The 17,392-nt window shown below is 41.4% G+C and overlaps 1 protein-coding gene across 1 annotated transcript; it reads right to left on the bottom strand.

Annotated features, from left to right (window-relative positions):
- Positions 1-2,386: 2,386 nt before the first annotated feature.
- On the bottom strand, positions 2,387-16,587 carry crispld1a (cysteine-rich secretory protein LCCL domain containing 1a). The gene is made up of 15 exons (XM_020645868.3): positions 16,291-16,587; positions 15,345-15,711; positions 9,334-9,452; positions 8,320-8,452; positions 8,110-8,225; positions 7,886-7,986; positions 7,616-7,801; positions 6,897-6,957; positions 6,740-6,806; positions 6,442-6,572; positions 6,262-6,305; positions 6,061-6,133; positions 5,891-5,966; positions 5,622-5,755; positions 2,387-3,454 (listed from the first exon to the last, which is right to left on the bottom strand). Exons 2-15 carry the CDS (start codon positions 15,603-15,605, stop codon positions 3,403-3,405), a joined length of 1,554 nt encoding a protein of 517 aa, XP_020501524.2. The 5' UTR covers positions 15,606-15,711; positions 16,291-16,587; the 3' UTR covers positions 2,387-3,402.
- Positions 16,588-17,392: the final 805 nt, after the last annotated feature.

Raw genomic sequence — 17,392 nt, 5'->3', positions numbered from 1 at the left:
CACTGTACGACAGCGATCCTCCTCTGAAGACATGCGCAGAGTGGGAAGCTCAAATGTCACAATGTCGTACTGCTATAAGTCGTAGTTTTAATTAAAGGTATCTGATAACATTTGTTGTAAAGATTATTGAGCAGCAGAAAGGACAGCAGATTTGGAAGCCCATTTGCTAACCCTCAGACAACAGCTGATGATTGCTCTCAATTATATTAAGTTACAGTGAAATACTGAGTTATACAGGAAGTAACACATTTCCTATTATATCTTCTTGTAATGTTATCTTTCATCCATGTTCTAGATAATGGTAACATTAGTTGTAAAGTGGCTGTATTGTTAGCTAATGTTAGCTGTTATCTAATATGTTGCTTTAACTTGAAACTAGTATGTTTATAGAACAGGGGGACTTGACAGCCCAAGAAACTCTCCCCATTTTTCATCTGTATGCCCACCTAATCTTGATATTTACCCGAGGGTTTTGTGCATTTTGTGCGTCTTGCAGGTTCCTGTGATTCAATGTTGTGAAGCTCCTGCTTTCATTGTATCCCCTTTCTCGACCAATCCAGAAGCAGCAGATGTCTACCGATGAATCTGGTTCTGCTCGAGGTTTCTGCCTATTAAAAGGACTTTTTTTTTTCTTGACATTAGTGCTCTCTGGTGGTGGATTTCTGTTGGGTCTCAAAAATTACATTACAAAGAATACAATCTAGACCTTTCCTTTAAAAAGGGCCAAGAGAAAACTTTTGTTGTGATTTGATGCTTTACGCATGAAAAAGAAAGATCACCAATTCACAAGCAGGACCTATTGTTCTTTTTATATTTTATGAGGGTCACTACCTGTATTATATAGTCCTCCACATGTGCTACCATATCAAATCTGCGACCATATCAAATCTGCACATGCAGATATATGACCCACATACACATTATATCCATACAATTCATTTCACAAGATTGCATTTGTGTTATGTCACATTGTGTCACAGGTCCAGTGGAAGTATATTCATCCCATCATCTAAGATTTAGTAGGACTTGTCAGGGGAATAACACAGACCGGCAACTTGAGTCACAACCGATTGCAGCCCTGCAGACATCATAACACCACCGGACATGGATATGGTGGAGGCCATTAGGGATTGGTCATTTTGCACTAATGCTGCCCTGAAGCAAATGAAGAGTGACGCTCCTTCTCCCTGGTGACAGACCGGAAGAGGAACACCAAGACCTTTCAAATCAAACCAAACCTTCCTGCTCGCCAAGGTATGGGTGTCGGGAAGGGGGGGGACATCCTGAGAGACTTTCACGTCTGTAATGCAGGTTTCTCCCTCAAATGGAGGAATAGATTTGGAACTGTAGGGGTTCAGCCTTCATTCAACCCACAAAACCAACCACTTCAGTGACTCCCTGAGATACTTTGATGTTTGGTGTTTCAGCTCTGCATGCTTATATGCTGGGTAAGAATGTATGTGGAATGACTCATTGCCAATAATGTTTTAGAACAGATTGTCAGCTCTAATATGAGGATATTATCACCAGTATCAGACAGAATGTGCCACTGATAGCCCTCTGCGGGAATGGTTTACTGGTTTTTGAGTCAGTATTTGATCATTTTAAGATCTGTTATGTGAAGCTAAGTTCATTGGAGAACTTTCTGTTTACTTTTTCTGTTGAAGTCTGCAAATATTGTGATTCCAGATTGAATTTAGACTTTGCTGAAGTTCAAATGGGCTGCAAGGTGGTACAGTTGTGAGGGGCGTTGCCTCACAGCGAGGAGATTCCTGGTTCGGCTCCTCTTTGATCAGGAGCCTTGTGCATGCTTAGGTTCTCTCTGGGTACTCCGGCTTCCTCCCACAGTCCACACACATGCTCGTTAGGTTCATTGTTGACTCTAAATTGTCCGTAAGCTTGAATGTGAGTGCTGCTGGTTGTTGGTCTCTATATGTCTGCCCTGTGATTGACTGGTGAACAGTCCAGGGAGTACCCGCCTCTCGCCAATGACAGTAAAAGCGGTATAGATAATGGATGGATGAATTTCAAATGGATTTAAGGTGGTGTTTGAAGCTGGGGTTTATTTGACACAAATGATGTGTCAATGATCATGTCACTTTTCACCTAAACTATTTTTAATATTTTGGCTAAAATTTTCTTTTGCTGTTTACAACTGGAAACCAAAACAAATGAAGTTATTTTATGGAATTGTAGTTTTTCAGCATCTGGCAATAATATGAAATTAACTCAAAACTCCATAATAGTTTTCGTTTGATTGTTAAACATTAAATATTGAATCCAATTAACATAAAATCTAAATTATAATATATCAGTATAAAATAATAAAGAATGACCTGGTGTAAAAATGTCTTTGAGAAAGCATCTGAGGAAGAATACATTGAATCCAAGTGAGAGATGGCTGCTGTGGTTGTAATGTTTTATTGCATAATTGACTTTTCCTAACAATCTGAGGTAGGAAAATATGACGAATGAAAAGAGAAACAGTTACAAAAATCATCATACATCATATTGATTGCAGCTTGAAACAAATCTGAGAGCTGGTGGAAAATAGCAAATATGTCTGTTTATTTAAACACCATTCCCGTTCAGACTGTATAAAATGAAAATGTTGCAAAGTATTGCCTGTGTTTGTCAATGTCAAAGGCAGATGGATCACTTGAAAACATCTTTGGGGTTGCAACATCCAGTTATTTGTGATGCATGATGGAGTGGAGCGCGTGGATTTTGTTTAAAGAATGACAATTCTGAGCGATGAGCATACTTCCCGTCCTGCAGGGAGTTTTAACTAAACCACATTATCTGGAAAAATTACCGAACAAACAAAACTCATCACACCGACAATTACAACAACAACACAGAAAAACATAGCAGCATCCTTTATAAATCATCATGATATAAAATGTAATCATATAAAAATAAATGCATTACAATTTGTTCCCCATTCCTTAAAAGTATAAAATATGTCAATAAATCTCTCCAGAGCACCAGTAAAAATGTGCCAGACTTAAAACAATAAAGTACATATCCTTAAGTGCCATCATTATGCTATTACCTTGGATTTCTAATGTTGGTATTCATACAAAGCTAGTTGCTAAAATGGCAAGGCAATGGCACAGAAATATTAACAAATATGTACAACTAAATATTTACAGTTCATTAATTTCCCAAAAACAAATGCAGCAAAATTAGTGAATGTAACTTGTGTAAGTGAGTCCGGACATTTCTTCTTTGTGTATTTTTCAGTTGCTGGGTTTCCACACTCATGGAGATGACCTCTAACCTCAGAGTGTAGTAAAGCCAGCAACATTTCAGTCATTGAGTTTGACAACAGGGCTTGATTACCGCCTATTCAACAGCCCAAATGCTCTTTCTGTTTGGTGAAGCTGCCCTCGGGGCCACTCAAATCACAGCAAACACCCGGAATGCTTTGCCTCCAGGAGGGTTTTGAAGGCTGCAGGGAAAGAGACAAACAAAAGGGAGAGTCAAGTCTGGCTGGATTGGGCATGTGTCAGTTATAGAACTCGTCTAAGCTTTTTGCAGAGAGACGTAGATGACAGATTAACAGATAGACTTCAGGTTCTGTATGGAGAAATGTCCACGTCAGTGTGCCGTCTGACACTCTGATGACAGATAAGACACAAACAGATAGCGGGAGAAGCTCTATGAGAAAACAGATAAACCACCCATTTCTACACAAACACAGGGAACGTCACATGTTAATCCAACAAAGACAGACATGCTGTGAAGTTAAATGATTGGTAGATACTAACAGACGTCAGGCTTCTCAGCAGAGTGAGATAGATGGATGTGGTTGAGAGAGACGAGGAGAGAAAAGGAGAGGATAGAAAGGGAAGGGAGACTGCATGTGTGTGTGTTTGTCCTCCACACAGGTCAAGTTAACACTACCCATTATACAGCGAGAACAATCCAAAGTTGGTGCAGTTAAATATCTCTAAAAAAGTAGAACAGACCGTACAGTTTGTGGGTCGCTTAGGCTTTAAACAGAGGCTGGTACAGACCTGTAACCTTAATGATGTTGGGAAGTGGTACAGCATGGATTCATTACATGCTCTCTCTTTGTAAGCATCAACATCAAGTCTTTTCACAAGTAATTTCACAAAAGCTTTCTTCTTTGTGAACAATTGAATGTTTTCTATTTCAAAAAGTCATACCTTCTTAGTGTTCTTGATCCAGAATAGCAATAGGATTTCCCAGAGAGGTAGCCTACATTTTACACTCTGTTACATTTTTCAATTAGGGAGCTATTTCACTGCCTGGCTTAATCTTCCTAACATTCCAAGTGCTGCAGTACAAACCAAAGATGTCTCTTCCTTCCTCCTCTAAGTTCGCATGTGTCCCTAAGCTGAGTGGTGATCCCCTTCATCCCCTCCTCTTTGGAGTAAATTGTGGGTAAATATAAGCAAAAATACAACCTTATGCTGACGATGCAGTGCTCTATGTGATGGTGCTTGTTGGTATTGTTTGCAAACTTACTGTATGAGAATACTTGAACACTATGTATCTAGGTTTAATTTTGAGGTTCTTTAAGGTTAAAAATGATACCTAAATACCTTTTGTTTTAGCCTAACTCAGTGGTTTGTGCTTAACATGGTAAGGGTTACAAGATTATATGCATATAATTACACAAATGCAGCTTGCAAGGTGTGGCAAGGATGTTAAAAGGTACTCCTACATTCAAATATCAATAAATTAAACCGGCATATGTTTAATTTAATCAGACATTTCTGTTAATGCTCAGGTAGCAAATGTTGCCATTATTTTGTCTAATGTGATTTTAATATCTCAACATGTTTGGTGTGACAACAGTAAAATAGTTTTGGATTGTATGGTTTCACAAAAAGGAAGGTCATATACAGAATCCATTCCTCCTGTAGATGCACCTTTGACAATCCTATCCAGCTTAAGTTTAACTGCACTGGTTAGACACAGTTAAAACATTCTGAAATCTTAATCATCGACTTTATGTTAGATGCTTGCAGGATATTATTTCCTAAATGAATAGCCTGTGGCTTTTTGCTACTTTTTCTTCAGACAATATAAAACTTAAGATAATTATCTGCTGATTGCCCTTTTTTGACGTAATACATATTTTTTAAACCTCTGCCAGAATATGCCCATATATACTTTGAGATACACTCATCTTCTTCACACCAATTGGCAAGCAGCTAATTATTATAAACTACAGGCGTGCTAATCACCCTGCCATGCTCGCTGCATTGTTATAAACTGCCCGCATCCTGAAAAGATTAGGTCCACGAGGGAGAGGGACAGAGAAGCAGTTCTCTCCTTAAACAAGGTATTCCTGTTTACTACACACCACATTTAAAAAAAAAAATTCAAACTTTGACTTCCTATTAATTCATTTTTTAATTGAATAACTTTGCGGTATGATTTACAGGGCAGCTGTTTTTACATATATAAAGTATAACTGTCTTCAGTGTTCTTACTTTGAGGATTCAAGTGTTAAGGTGAAGTTTTAGTTTCACTATCAATCCCCAAAAGATCTTTGTATTTGACGGACAAATTACAACAATGTTTTGTTTGTTTCTCACAGATACTAAGTCAACTTTTCTACTTGTGGGTCAAGAATTTCATACCTTTCTGAGGAAATTCCATTTTGGTATGAGGCAATGTAGTGTTTCCGCTTGTCCACTGGCATCACATCGATGTATCCACCCACACCGTTCCTGATGACCCCAGCATGCACCGCTGCACGGCATATACTCGACTTCTACACAGGTAAGCAGCAAGAATTTCATGTAAGACAAGCTCACCTCTTTGAGAAAACAAAAATCATGAAAATCACAGATTCCACACATATTTGATCAGTTTTTAGCTAATTCAAGTTAAAATAAGAGCGGCTTACATCAGAGTATATCCTGGTACCGATGACTCTGGATATGTGAGGATTGTCTTCTAAACAGTTTCTCGGGCAGTACAGCCTGGACCATAAACAGAGGAATGTGCAGACATGAGAGGTGAAACTCAAACTTGAAAAATACTGACAAACAAGCACAGTTAAAGTCAGGTTCAAACCTTGGACAATGTTTTGCAGGCTTCTCATATGGACACAGCTGTGCAACTGTGGTTTCACATGTGATGGCTTTGACTGCAAGAAATAATTACAGCGAGTGTAAACAAACAAAAGTTGCAGCCCAGCTTATAATGAGTTATTCAATATAACATCTGACATATCTGTCATATATGTCATATCATATATGACAGTGCCACACCAACCTGCCACTCTGGAAACTGTGAAGGAATTAGCACTCTGGTATTTCCTGTCAAGACAAAACGCTGACATTAGACAACACTGCCCTTAATTAAAGTGGGTATATTTGACTAATCATACCAGTAAATAACATCACTACAAACCCATGTTGATGTTGATGTTGATTCAAATATAAATTGTCTTACCCAAGAGACTGGACTCCATTCTTAATGGATTTGATAAAAAACTCCTTCCGGCCCTCTCTCATTACATCCATCCATCCTCCATCGTTATCTATAACACCAGCATGTAGTCCAGCTCTGCAAACACTGGATTGCTGCGCAATCACATACAACATTTAATTTACAACCCTTTTAACATGTATGGCCTTTTTATGATACAGGTGTAAGCATGCAAAGACACTTTGTCATCACAGTTAATTGTAATTTACCAAAGTAGGTACCTAAATCAACTTGTAAATCACATGACTTAATGTGTACTCACCATTTCATAGTATACTGTCCCAACTACTTTCCCTGTAGCATCAAGGCACCCAGCTGGACACTCATACCTATGGAATCATTTATGAAAATGTGATTAACTGTCCCACAAACTCCATTTCACGTGGTTGTTCTTCTGTTACATTTGCTCTTAACCGCACCTATTACATGGCGTTCCTTTACACTGATCGCGAAGCTTGGTGTCACAGGTCACAAGCTGAGCTGAAAAACATAAACAAAAAGGCCTTTCAGAGCTCCTACAGGAACCAACATGCATGATTATGCTGCTCTGATGCAGACGACTTGTTTCTGAAAGCACGAGTTGAGTGAATACCCAGAAGACTTTTTGTTGTCATGCCGCTTCGAGAACCAAAGCGGAGAATTCCTGCAACAAGGTTCAGGGTGGTCAGCAGTACTAGAGGAAGTGTCTCAGCTTACGAGCACAGGCTCCTTGCACTGCAGGGAGAAAGCCATTTAAAAACCACAGCAAGCCCCCCCTCAACCCCTCTCAGCCGGGCAAAAACAAACACACACTTAGGGGATTGAGCTAGTATAGAACCCCCCCCCCAGGTCTCTGCTGTAAAGAGTGACTTGCGATATTAAGAACACTTCACAAACTGTCAGGGTTAATCAGGGAGATGGCAGATAAAGCGTACAGAACATCGAGGCAATTTAAGAGGTAGAGGCCTATTTTTTATCCATTATTGCTGGCTCCACACTGAGCAGCAAGCTTTACACAAATTTTCTAGTTTTGGCCAAAGTTTTTCAAAACAAACGTCTTTTTTTCCCTCTATCCTTCTTGCCACTTTAAACAGCTCCCCCCCCCCCTCAATTTCGAGAAGAAACTAGATCTAGAATAAACAGTTAAATGGCAGCTTACACATCTGCTGTGTGTTCACCACTTCATTCTTCTGCCGGTCCTCTGTGGGGGGCTTGGAAGTGGTTGGGATGCTGGGAGGCTCGGGCTTGGAGGCCCTCAAACGGGGCTTCTGCGGTGCACGGGGGGCCTCCGGCTCAATGAAGTTGTTTTCTTCCGTTTCTTCTTGTGAAGGGTAGGAGCTGTCATCTTCAGGTAAAATCACAAACCAGAGTATAGTAAGTATTTTCAGCATTCTTTTGCTCTAACTTGCTCCATTTTCCCTTCACGTACCTTTGTAGCAGAGGTTGTCCTTGCAGCCTCCTCCATAGCTGGGAGGACAGGCAGAGCACGGGGTCCCATGTTTGTAAGGTGAATAGCCCCACCAGTTTCCCCTGTTCAGTTCATATAACAAGCAAGACTTATTGAACACACACATAACTGAATCATGCAAAAAATGATCACCTATATTACATTCATAGCACAAAAAAGACACAATATACTTGTTTTCTGCTTACTTTGGTGAATAGTTGCAGACAAGATAGACCGCTTTGGCCCAAATCTGCCCCCACACATTCATGTTGTAACACATGTTGATAGCACAGCCAATCCGGCTGCTGGTGGCCCAAACCAGCTGCAACAGAATAAAAACACAGACCATGAAAAATATGTTTCAAAAGGATCTCCACATCTCCCTCGATGATACATTATGAATCAGCGAGAGCTACCTGTGTATAATGAGTACAAACTGGGCCAGAGCATCTGAAGGGGCAGTGCGGGTTACACTCCTGAGGATAAGGGAAGGTGTAGTCTTTCACTTCATCGTACCACGCCTGCACATGGAACGTAGGAGGCTGATACCTGGAGATATGAGTAAAGCAAACCTGGGATTAAAAAAAAGTTCCAAACAACATCTCAACTGTCTTGTGTCTCTCTTGGTGTAGGAGTTGGTATTATGGAAAGCCTATTCTTTGATTACAGCAAGGCCTCTTTTAAAAAGCTATCGACAAAGAAATGACGCAAAACAGAGGGTGACCTTTAAGTGTTATATTTAAAATAGATGTGGTTATTAGCTTAAAAAAAACTGTTTATAGAAGTGCAAACCTAAGCAGCTAATTTCCATGTAAATGGCTGCATCCTTACTGAAATCACTATGTTTATATGAATGTTGAGCTATATGGGTGGTAGCTATATATTTGAATTTGTACTGACAAAGTTTACTGTAGAATAAAAGAGGACATTATCATGACTTCAACCATTTGTCAGCATTGATTTGGGCCAGGAATTTTTGCAACAATAGAAGTCGCTCTTCGCTGGCCTCTCTACAGAATGCAGGTTTAAAGCCCTTCTACATTGTGCACTTCATATACATGGACTATGTATCACACAGGGAACAAACACCCTTAAAAGCACACTAACCTGCTTGACAAAGGAATCCATTTTTTAATCAGTGCATAAAAAGTAATTTCCACTAAATTACAGCTTTATGATAAAGTATGTAGATAAAGGATCAAATTCAAACCATAGAGAGTAAATATAACTGTTTTAGCTTCTAGCTGCCAACCGGACATTAGGGGATAAATTACAGCCACAAGGACTGACACTGATTTGGCACCAGGTGTTGCTTGTTAATCTAATTAGAATCAGGAAGACAACTTGACTGTGGAGTACAAATGGAAAATATGTTGACACTCAAATTTAAATCAAATAAGGCTTGATATTTTGAGAACACAATGTTTTACCTTCCCCAGTGGGCTCCCAGGTTCTGTCCAATCTGTGGCAGTAAACCAGCAGGCCCATGCTCCCACAGGCACGTTTCCGCCCACTCCTCTGCTGTACGCTCTAACTCTGTGTCCCACACCTGCACAGCAAACAAGAAAGAAGTTGTTTTCTGGATTATGTTTTGGAAATAAAGCGAGACAAAGCTGCTCATATTGCCCATGGATCTAGCAATATCAGGTCATGGAATGGCTAAGGTTCGTTCAGCTGCCAATAATGAGAGGTGAACATGGATTACTTATCATGTTTTATGATCCGGGCTATGGATTACAGCTGTTGTGTTTAGTAAAGGGTACTTATCTCTAAACTACATTGATGTTCTGCTGCTTTATATGGAGTTTTTCACTTCTCTTCTTGCTGCTCAGCTGACTTTCCCCATATGGGTTTTCCCGTGGGATTGGGTGTTATTCAAAAAATGCAACCGCTTTCCCCCCCCTTAAGTAATACCTTCCATATGTCTTTGGTGAGATGTCTGGGTGCAAGCTTTTGTTACCTCTCTCCGAATTGCCCTCACAGTTAAGTTTGGCTTTGGTTGGATACTAAGGGATCATATTCCCATTCTAGGGTTTTTCTGGGAATGCAGAGAGTGTCCTTCCTCTCTGCTGACCTACATTCTGCCGTAAAAAAAAATGTTAGAATAACACAAGCTGTAATTCCTACGAAGGATACTATATGTTCCTTTAATTGCACACCTTCACTTTCACCTTCGGTGTAATGTCACAGGGTTCTACGAGGAAGTCAATTAGTTGAAGTGTGGGTGTGTGTGTGTGTGTGTGTGTGTGTGTGTGTGTGTGTGTGTGTGTGTGTGTGTGTGTGTGTGTGTGTGTGTGTGTGTGTGTGTGTGTGTGTGAATGTGTGTTTGTGAGCATGTGCATTAGTATGCGAGCAGAGGTGTCAGAAGTTTGCACATTTCACACATTGGAACCTGGAAGTCATAGCTCTGCCATCACTGAAACCTCATCCAATAACAGACACTAAAATAACTACCCGGCTTCTTAGCACCACCGCCTCCTTCATCGTCAGTCACCCACTTTAAGTCCCACCAGGAACGACTGCTGTTTTCTGCGTTACTCCCGAAACACACACCTACCTAACAACAGGATGTCTGGCAGCTCTGCAAATTAACTTCAGCTCTTTCTCGTAATCCTGCGGGCTATAGCAATGTATTTGTTTAAATCAACAAGGTAATACCAGCTGATTCTGCCCAGTGTTTTGCTTCAGGTTTCAACACAAATCCTTGTAAAAATGTTACACGACTAGCATATAGAAAAAAATAAACCGTACAAGGTGTGGGGTATATTTTTTCATTCACCTCTACACCTGAAAAGAGAGAGAATATCAGTGTTACAGGAACCTCAGCTGTAGTGCCTGTGGTCTGTCTTGCACAATAACACTAAATGATGACTGACAGAGCCAGGGCTAAAGCAGGAAGCAGTGAATTTGTTTACCTGAAACTCTACCCCTGCGCAGAATTTACCTCTGTTGGCCTTACCATGTCAGAATTATTGATTTATTTTTTTTTAAATCTGTGGTTATCCCGATGATGCTGAAACAGAAGCTTGAGGGAAATGTCAGCCTCAGCATTGGAAGAATGCAAAAGCAAGCAGTTCAGTTATAACCTTGACTTCCATCCAAGTCATTTTCCCCTTCGATTTTCTTGACAAGTGACCTCCTTGCACGAATCAATGTATGCACTGATAAGCAGACTGAAACACATTGCAGTGGGCTGTGGTAACTGCCAAATGATCTGCAAACCACAGCACGTAAGACGTTCCACGCTTAAGCAGGTCAACACAATGTTTTTGCCCATTAATGGATGGTTATTGGTTGGAAAACATTTAGCTTAGGCCACAACTACGGAAGATTTCCAAAAAGTAGTTTAACACAACTCTAGCTAAAGTGTCTTGTAGGGGAAAGAAGCTGATTTTGGTTTCCATCACAAGATTTGTGATGCTCTTGAACCAAATGAAAATAAATCCACGAAGTAACCATACAACGTCTTTAAGCTAACGGAAAAAGCAGACTCAGGAAGTGTCGAGCAAAGCACATTTTTGTCAGATGTTGAATCTGCTACAGGGAGCAGCTGCCTTGTCAAACCTGCTGTTGTTTACACAGTTATCCCAGCAGGGAAGGCCTTGTAACCAAGGACCCCACAACCCACCCTGGCTGAACCTCTGCTTGGGCCCCCTTAAAGAAAAACACCTTCCCTGCTTAAGTCTTTCAGCGCGTTGCACACTGCATTGTGTATTTTGCTTAACACTTCATTTGCACCAATGTTTTTTTTTTTCTCTCTCTTTCTTGGTCATCTGGTTGCATTACTAAAAAGTACTTCCTTTGCAAGTTTGGGTTTCCTGCACATAATCAATGGTGCTTGCAGAGAAATACTGAAAAAGCAGCAAGGGAAGTTATGGGAATTGGTGAAAGGAAGTTGAAAATAAGGCAATAAGGTCAATAAGAAACCTGACAGAACAACAAGATGATGAGATGGTGTCAAATAGGAGGAAAGGTGAAAAGTAGACATGGAGATGACTAAATCAACACTCTAAAGATAGGGAAAGTAATCAATAGTTTTTCATGAGATTTAACATAAATGTCCAATGTGTTTCAAAGACTACGTTAAAAAAGGCCTCTTCAGAATGCAATTTAGAGTAAACATTGTGTCATCAAGTTCATTTCAGCCAGATTCATCTCCCATCAGAGGTCCTCCGACTGCACATTATCTGATTGTGGTTGACCGGAAAATACCATTATCTACAATTATCATGTTTTAACAGGGACATAGTTTGACCAGCTGTCGGCTTCGCTTGAACTGGAAGCTCTTTCGGTAGATGTGCGTCATGACTGGTAATTTATTGTGCTGTCCGAACTCCAGAATCAGCAAAGAACCATCAACAGACCAAAAAGGGGCTGTAGCTGCAGCAAGGGAAAAAAACAAAGGATAAAAATGCTTTGATAACTTTTGAATGTCCCAAAAGAATGTTGCAGATGTGTAAAAAGAAGAAAAGACCAAATGGCTTTTCTTTCCTTGGCAAGTCAAGATAAAGCAGGATAGCTGGAAAAGGGTGATAGGATGTTGTTGATCTTGTTCAAGACCAGGTTCCCTGAATCGTTCTTGGAAGGTCCATTGCAAGCCATATATCATAAGAGCATTTAGAGCGATACCTATATACATTCTTGGCATTACATCAAGCAGTTGGTGTGTGGTCACTGGACTCCCTCAAGGGTACACCTTGTTGCCTCTCCTGTTAGCAATATTCTTGGAGAAGATTCAGGCAGTGCAGGTGAGGCCTGGAGAGAGTCCAGCTTCGTGACATTTGGGTGGCATTTTTGCTATTTTTGGATAAGGTTCTCCTTTGGGCCTCACTGTAGGATGGCATTGGATTCAAAACACTGTCAGGAGCTACTGTACGTGATTTAGGAGGTCCAACTCTTTTTACACAATCGTATTCAGTTTCTTCTCTATGTAACCTATGGAGGCAAGGGGACATCCCATCATTTTGGAGGTTATTTGGGTGTATAAAGCTGACAACCCCTAGAGGAAAACCAAAGACACTCTCTGAGATAAACTGCAGAAATAAGCTGGGAGAAAACATGCTATTTTACTTAACTGGACTGTTTTCTTCCCTGATCAACACTGTCTAAATACTGCTCCAATGCTCGTCCATAACTGTAACAATCTTTTATGGTGGTAATTCAAGGCAATTTTCTTTGTAATTTATTTAATTATTGGCCAACTGGGCAGCCAGGGTAATCCAAAAATGTGCTACGCCTACAGTAGAACTCTTATTCTAAACAGAATAATGTGAATTCAAGTTTATCTTAACAGACTAACATCACCACCTGAGTCCTGAGTGCAGCCAACCAAAGCCAAGTTAAACATCAAGGCAGGTGGGGCTCTTTCTCCCAAGATGCCATCTGTTTGTCTTGCAGCGCTTCAAACGCTGACACTTCTCTGTTTATACCTGTGGGTCAACATTTGAGTTAGAGGCAGAAGCGCTACCCCCATTGAAGGTGTATTGAAGATTTTGTGGATCGCTGCAGAGTGTGAATGCTTATCCAGGGAATTTTGTGGGGCCTCTATGTTGGATAATGACAGAATGGGAACGGAGCCACAGGGATAAGAGTAAGGGAGGCAGAATGAGAGAGAGAGAGAGAGAGAGAGAGAGAGAGAGAGAGAGAGAGAGAGAGAGAGGGAGCGGGCAAGGACAGGAAACAGATGAAGGGAGGAGGGGGATTTGATTTGATATTATCTTGGAGTCTCTGTGATGATTGCCACAGAGGGTCAGCAGGGTTATGGGTTTAACACAATGGCACACAATAAACAGAGCTGATGGGCAAATAGCTATGAATGTGGGCAAGCATATTTGTGTGTGTGTGTGTGTGTGTGTGTGTGTGTGTGTGTGTGTGTGTGTGTGTGTGTGTGTGTGTGAGCAAGGGAGCATTGTGTATTAAGTCTTCCAGTACAGTGAAGCTGTGAGGTTTCTGAAAGGTGACAGCAGTTCAATGCAGACCGGAGGAAAATCTGAGAAATACAGAGCCACTTTCAAATAAAAGCACAGAAAATCACTGAAACGCAACTTTTCATGTTACCTGAACTGTTCTTGCCGGAAAAATTGACATTTTCAAATCCGCAAATAGGTTTTGAGCTTATATAAATAAAGGCCACTTTCTCTCTCTTTATATTTAAATCTTTCTTCACCGACTCCCTCTTGCCTAACTCTTCTTTCTTTCAAATTACATTCACTCCAATATTGTAATCTGCCTCTCTGAACAATGCAGACATCTTCTTTATCGTTTTTACTCCCCTAATTTTATTCCCTTACTTTTTTTTTTTCATTTCTAGCTCTCAGTCTATTTCCCTCACCTCACCTCCTCTTGTTGCATGCCTCTCCATATTTCACCCCTGGGTGCCCCTGTAGCTAAAAAAAAAAAAAAAAAAAAAAACAGCCACCACTGTAACAGGAGACAGTATAAGGGGAGCTGTGCAGTGCTGGCTCAGCATTTCTCCACTAGAGTGTGCCTCAGCCAGAACCCTGCCAGGCAGAGTGGAGCTTTCATGAACACACACACACACACACACACACACACACACACACACACACACACACACACACACACACACACACACACACACACACACACACACACAGACCAAAACACACACACATAAGGGGTCCTCAAGTCCAACCTCTCAATTATACAATTACATAGTCCAGCAATTGCCCCCAGCAGGAACTGTTTATTTGCCTCTAACATGGAATAATGCTGCCTTTTGTTCTGTAGCTCTTTAAGTGGAGATGAAAGACGATAAAACCTCATTACCCTCTGCACACTGTATCGATTTTTAACCTCCTAAGTGCTGTCAGTGGCAATGCACTGAGTCGGTCAAGCGGTAAATACACATGTTGTGGATTTGGGAGAGTTCCAGATCTGCAAAGCGCAGAATTTCTGAAGGTGTGGTGTGCGTGTGTGTAGATGTGTGTGTTTAGTGGGGGGTAGACAGCTGGTAAAACAGGCCCTGGTGTCGTGCTCTGGTTCTAATTGCACGCTGAAAAGTGATCTGGCGTTGAACATACACGTGATGGCCAAAGGATAAAGTCAAACAAATCTCTTAGCAAGGGTAAAAAAAAACAAAAAAAAACGCAGTAGTAATGTGATCATTGGCAAGGTGGTGGAATTCTTCTCTTCTGGCAAAACAATCAATGTCACATGGGTGCAGACTTGTATGTGAGTGTGTGTGCGGTGTGTGTGTTGGTAGGGAGGGGCTGTGTGTGAAGGCGCTCACATGCATGGTTGCTGTGTGTGTGTGTGTGTGTGTGTGTGTGTGTGTGTGTGTGAGCCAAGTGGGACAAGTGCCAGCCAGTCTGGTGACTGGGTCAGTTCTCTCAGCTACAAGGTCCATGAGTGAACAAGACTCTTAGAAGGGTCAGAATGGGGTCAAAGCGTTGAAAGAGAGAGTCCTTTATCCACCTACCATGTACTCCATGTTGGAAGCAGGAGGGTAAACCTGGCCTCGGAGCCTGTTGTGGAGATCCAGGATGAGCTGAGCATCACTGTCCGTTATGGCCCTCTTCCCTCTCTGCTTGGCCTCCCACCAGTCCCCCTTCTCGTCGTGATACTTTTCCAGAATCTGCTCCAAGCTCGTGGAGTTCGGAAGCATCACCATGGAGTTGGTGGTGAGGAGCAGCAGGAGCATGGAAACGCCCCTCAGCAGCAACGGCGATACATGCTTCATCCCGGGAAGTGCTTCAGGTGAAGATGAAGGTGATCCTCTTCAGGGGTCAAAACTCAAGAGCAGGAGCAGCACAGACAGTCTTCTTCTTCCTCTCCTACAAAGAGAGCTGGCAAAGGTGTCGGAAAGGAGAGAGCAAAACTGGATTATACGAGTGTTGGAATTTTCTATCAAATTTGCTGAAGGACTCGAGTCAATATTGAACTTGGGGAGGACAGTGAATTGGCTAACAGACACTTGGCCATGGGTAACCTCATAGGGTTCACTGAGGATAAGAAACAACTTAGTATGACTAAAAAATGTGTAAGTCTAAAAAGAAGCACAACTAGTGTTGATTCCCCTTTAGGTTTCTATTTTTTCCCTACTCTAAAGGCAAAGGAATGAGAATGAGGACAAATTGCATAATGCATTAATGAGCAAGTAAGCTGTAGCCTATATTTGCAAAGTAATGTACAGTAGTTAGGTGCCCAACGTAATTAATGAAGTAATAATGCATTCATCATACTGTTTTTTTTTTATCAGTTACATATGGGCTACTTTGAGTTCAACTTGTTGGTATGCATGCTGTGGTTCTGACAGAATGATTAAACGTGCCAGCACCTAATGGAAAATGTGTAGAGTAGCCTAATGCATATTGAAGCAGAAATTGAAGAGATGCAATTTGATGTGGACTCTGGATATGATTTACCTTGAATGAGTTGGAATTCAGCCCGCTTATTGAGATCCTTACAAGAGATGTGATGTCTTGTTAGAAAAAACTTCCGCAGCAGCAGGAGGTAAAAAGAAAATCCGCCTTCAAAGTAGGGTTCAGGTGGAACGGTGACGAGTGTCACTGACTGCCATGTGACATAAATCAAAGACGTGATGTGTTTCTTCCACTCCTTTAAAGCTGCTGTTTAAGAGAGAGAGAGAGAGAGAGAGAGAGAGAGGGTCTTTCTCCTCTCGGGATTCTTGCACTACAGTCGATAAAGCATCACTTATCCACATTTTATCCTGAACTTTGCTGCGCTGGAAGAGTGCCGCCCCCTTACCACGCCCCCGCAAAAAAAAAAAAAAAAAAAAAAAAGGTTTGCCCCCTCGTGCATGCCAAGACCTTCTGCGCGCGTGCGGGGTTGCGCGTGTGCACTGTAGTGTACGAGCTGATTTTTTTTTTTTTCTCTTCAATATTGTGCTCAGCAAGTTACAAAAAAAAAAAGTCACAGACGATCCGTTTTTATGTGAAAAGGCATTCAACTGTGCAATTTGGCTACTTTGGTTTAAGTATGGTTAGGGCTCTAAATCTTCAATATGCCTCTACCTTGAAGATATTTTGAAAGGGATTATGAATCAGGTGTTTGTCATGCACTTAAGATGTTGACTGGCCTTTCCCATCTAATTGTAACTGCTACCTGGGTTTGGTGAAAAATATTAATTTAAACCAGATCTTCCTCCTACATGGGGTCTGGCAGCCTGAGTGGCCCCGTCCTCCTCAGTCTAACTGTTCACAGGTGACTCCTTTGGGGGATTAAAGCACAAACCATCTCTCTGTTACCTCCGAACCCTGAACTTGTCGTCACCGTTTCCCCCCCTCTGCCTGCTGCAAAACAGAGCAAATTCCATGATGATGGAAACAGGCAGGTTTTGTCTTGGTCATCTGGTCATTTTCACTGGTAGCTGCGCAACATGTGGAAACAGTAGCTGATCTCCAGACCTGTGTGTGTGTGTGTGTGCGTGTGTGTGTGTGTGTGTGTGTGTGTGTGTGTGTGTGTGCGTGTGTGCGTGTGTGCGCGTGTGTGCGTGTGTGCGAGTGC

Source organism: Labrus bergylta, chromosome 20, assembly GCF_963930695.1.
Source record: "Labrus bergylta chromosome 20, fLabBer1.1, whole genome shotgun sequence".
NCBI lineage: Eukaryota > Metazoa > Chordata > Actinopteri > Labriformes > Labridae > Labrus > Labrus bergylta.
This window is presented reverse-complemented; position numbering and strand designations above follow the sequence as displayed.

Excerpts from the sequence above, each read along its gene's own strand:
- crispld1a (XM_020645868.3), bottom strand. The coding sequence starts at position 15,605 with ATGAAGCATGTATCGCCGTTGCTGCTGAGGGGCGTTTCCATGCTCCTG. Across the intron at positions 5,967-6,060 it reads CCTGCAAAACATTGTCCAAG|GCTGTACTGCCCGAGAAACT; the intron begins GTTTGAACCTGA and ends TTTATGGTCCAG. Across the intron at positions 3,455-5,621 it reads AATGGAATTTCCTCAGAAAG|CCTTCAAAACCCTCCTGGAG; the intron begins GTATGAAATTCT and ends CTTTCCCTGCAG.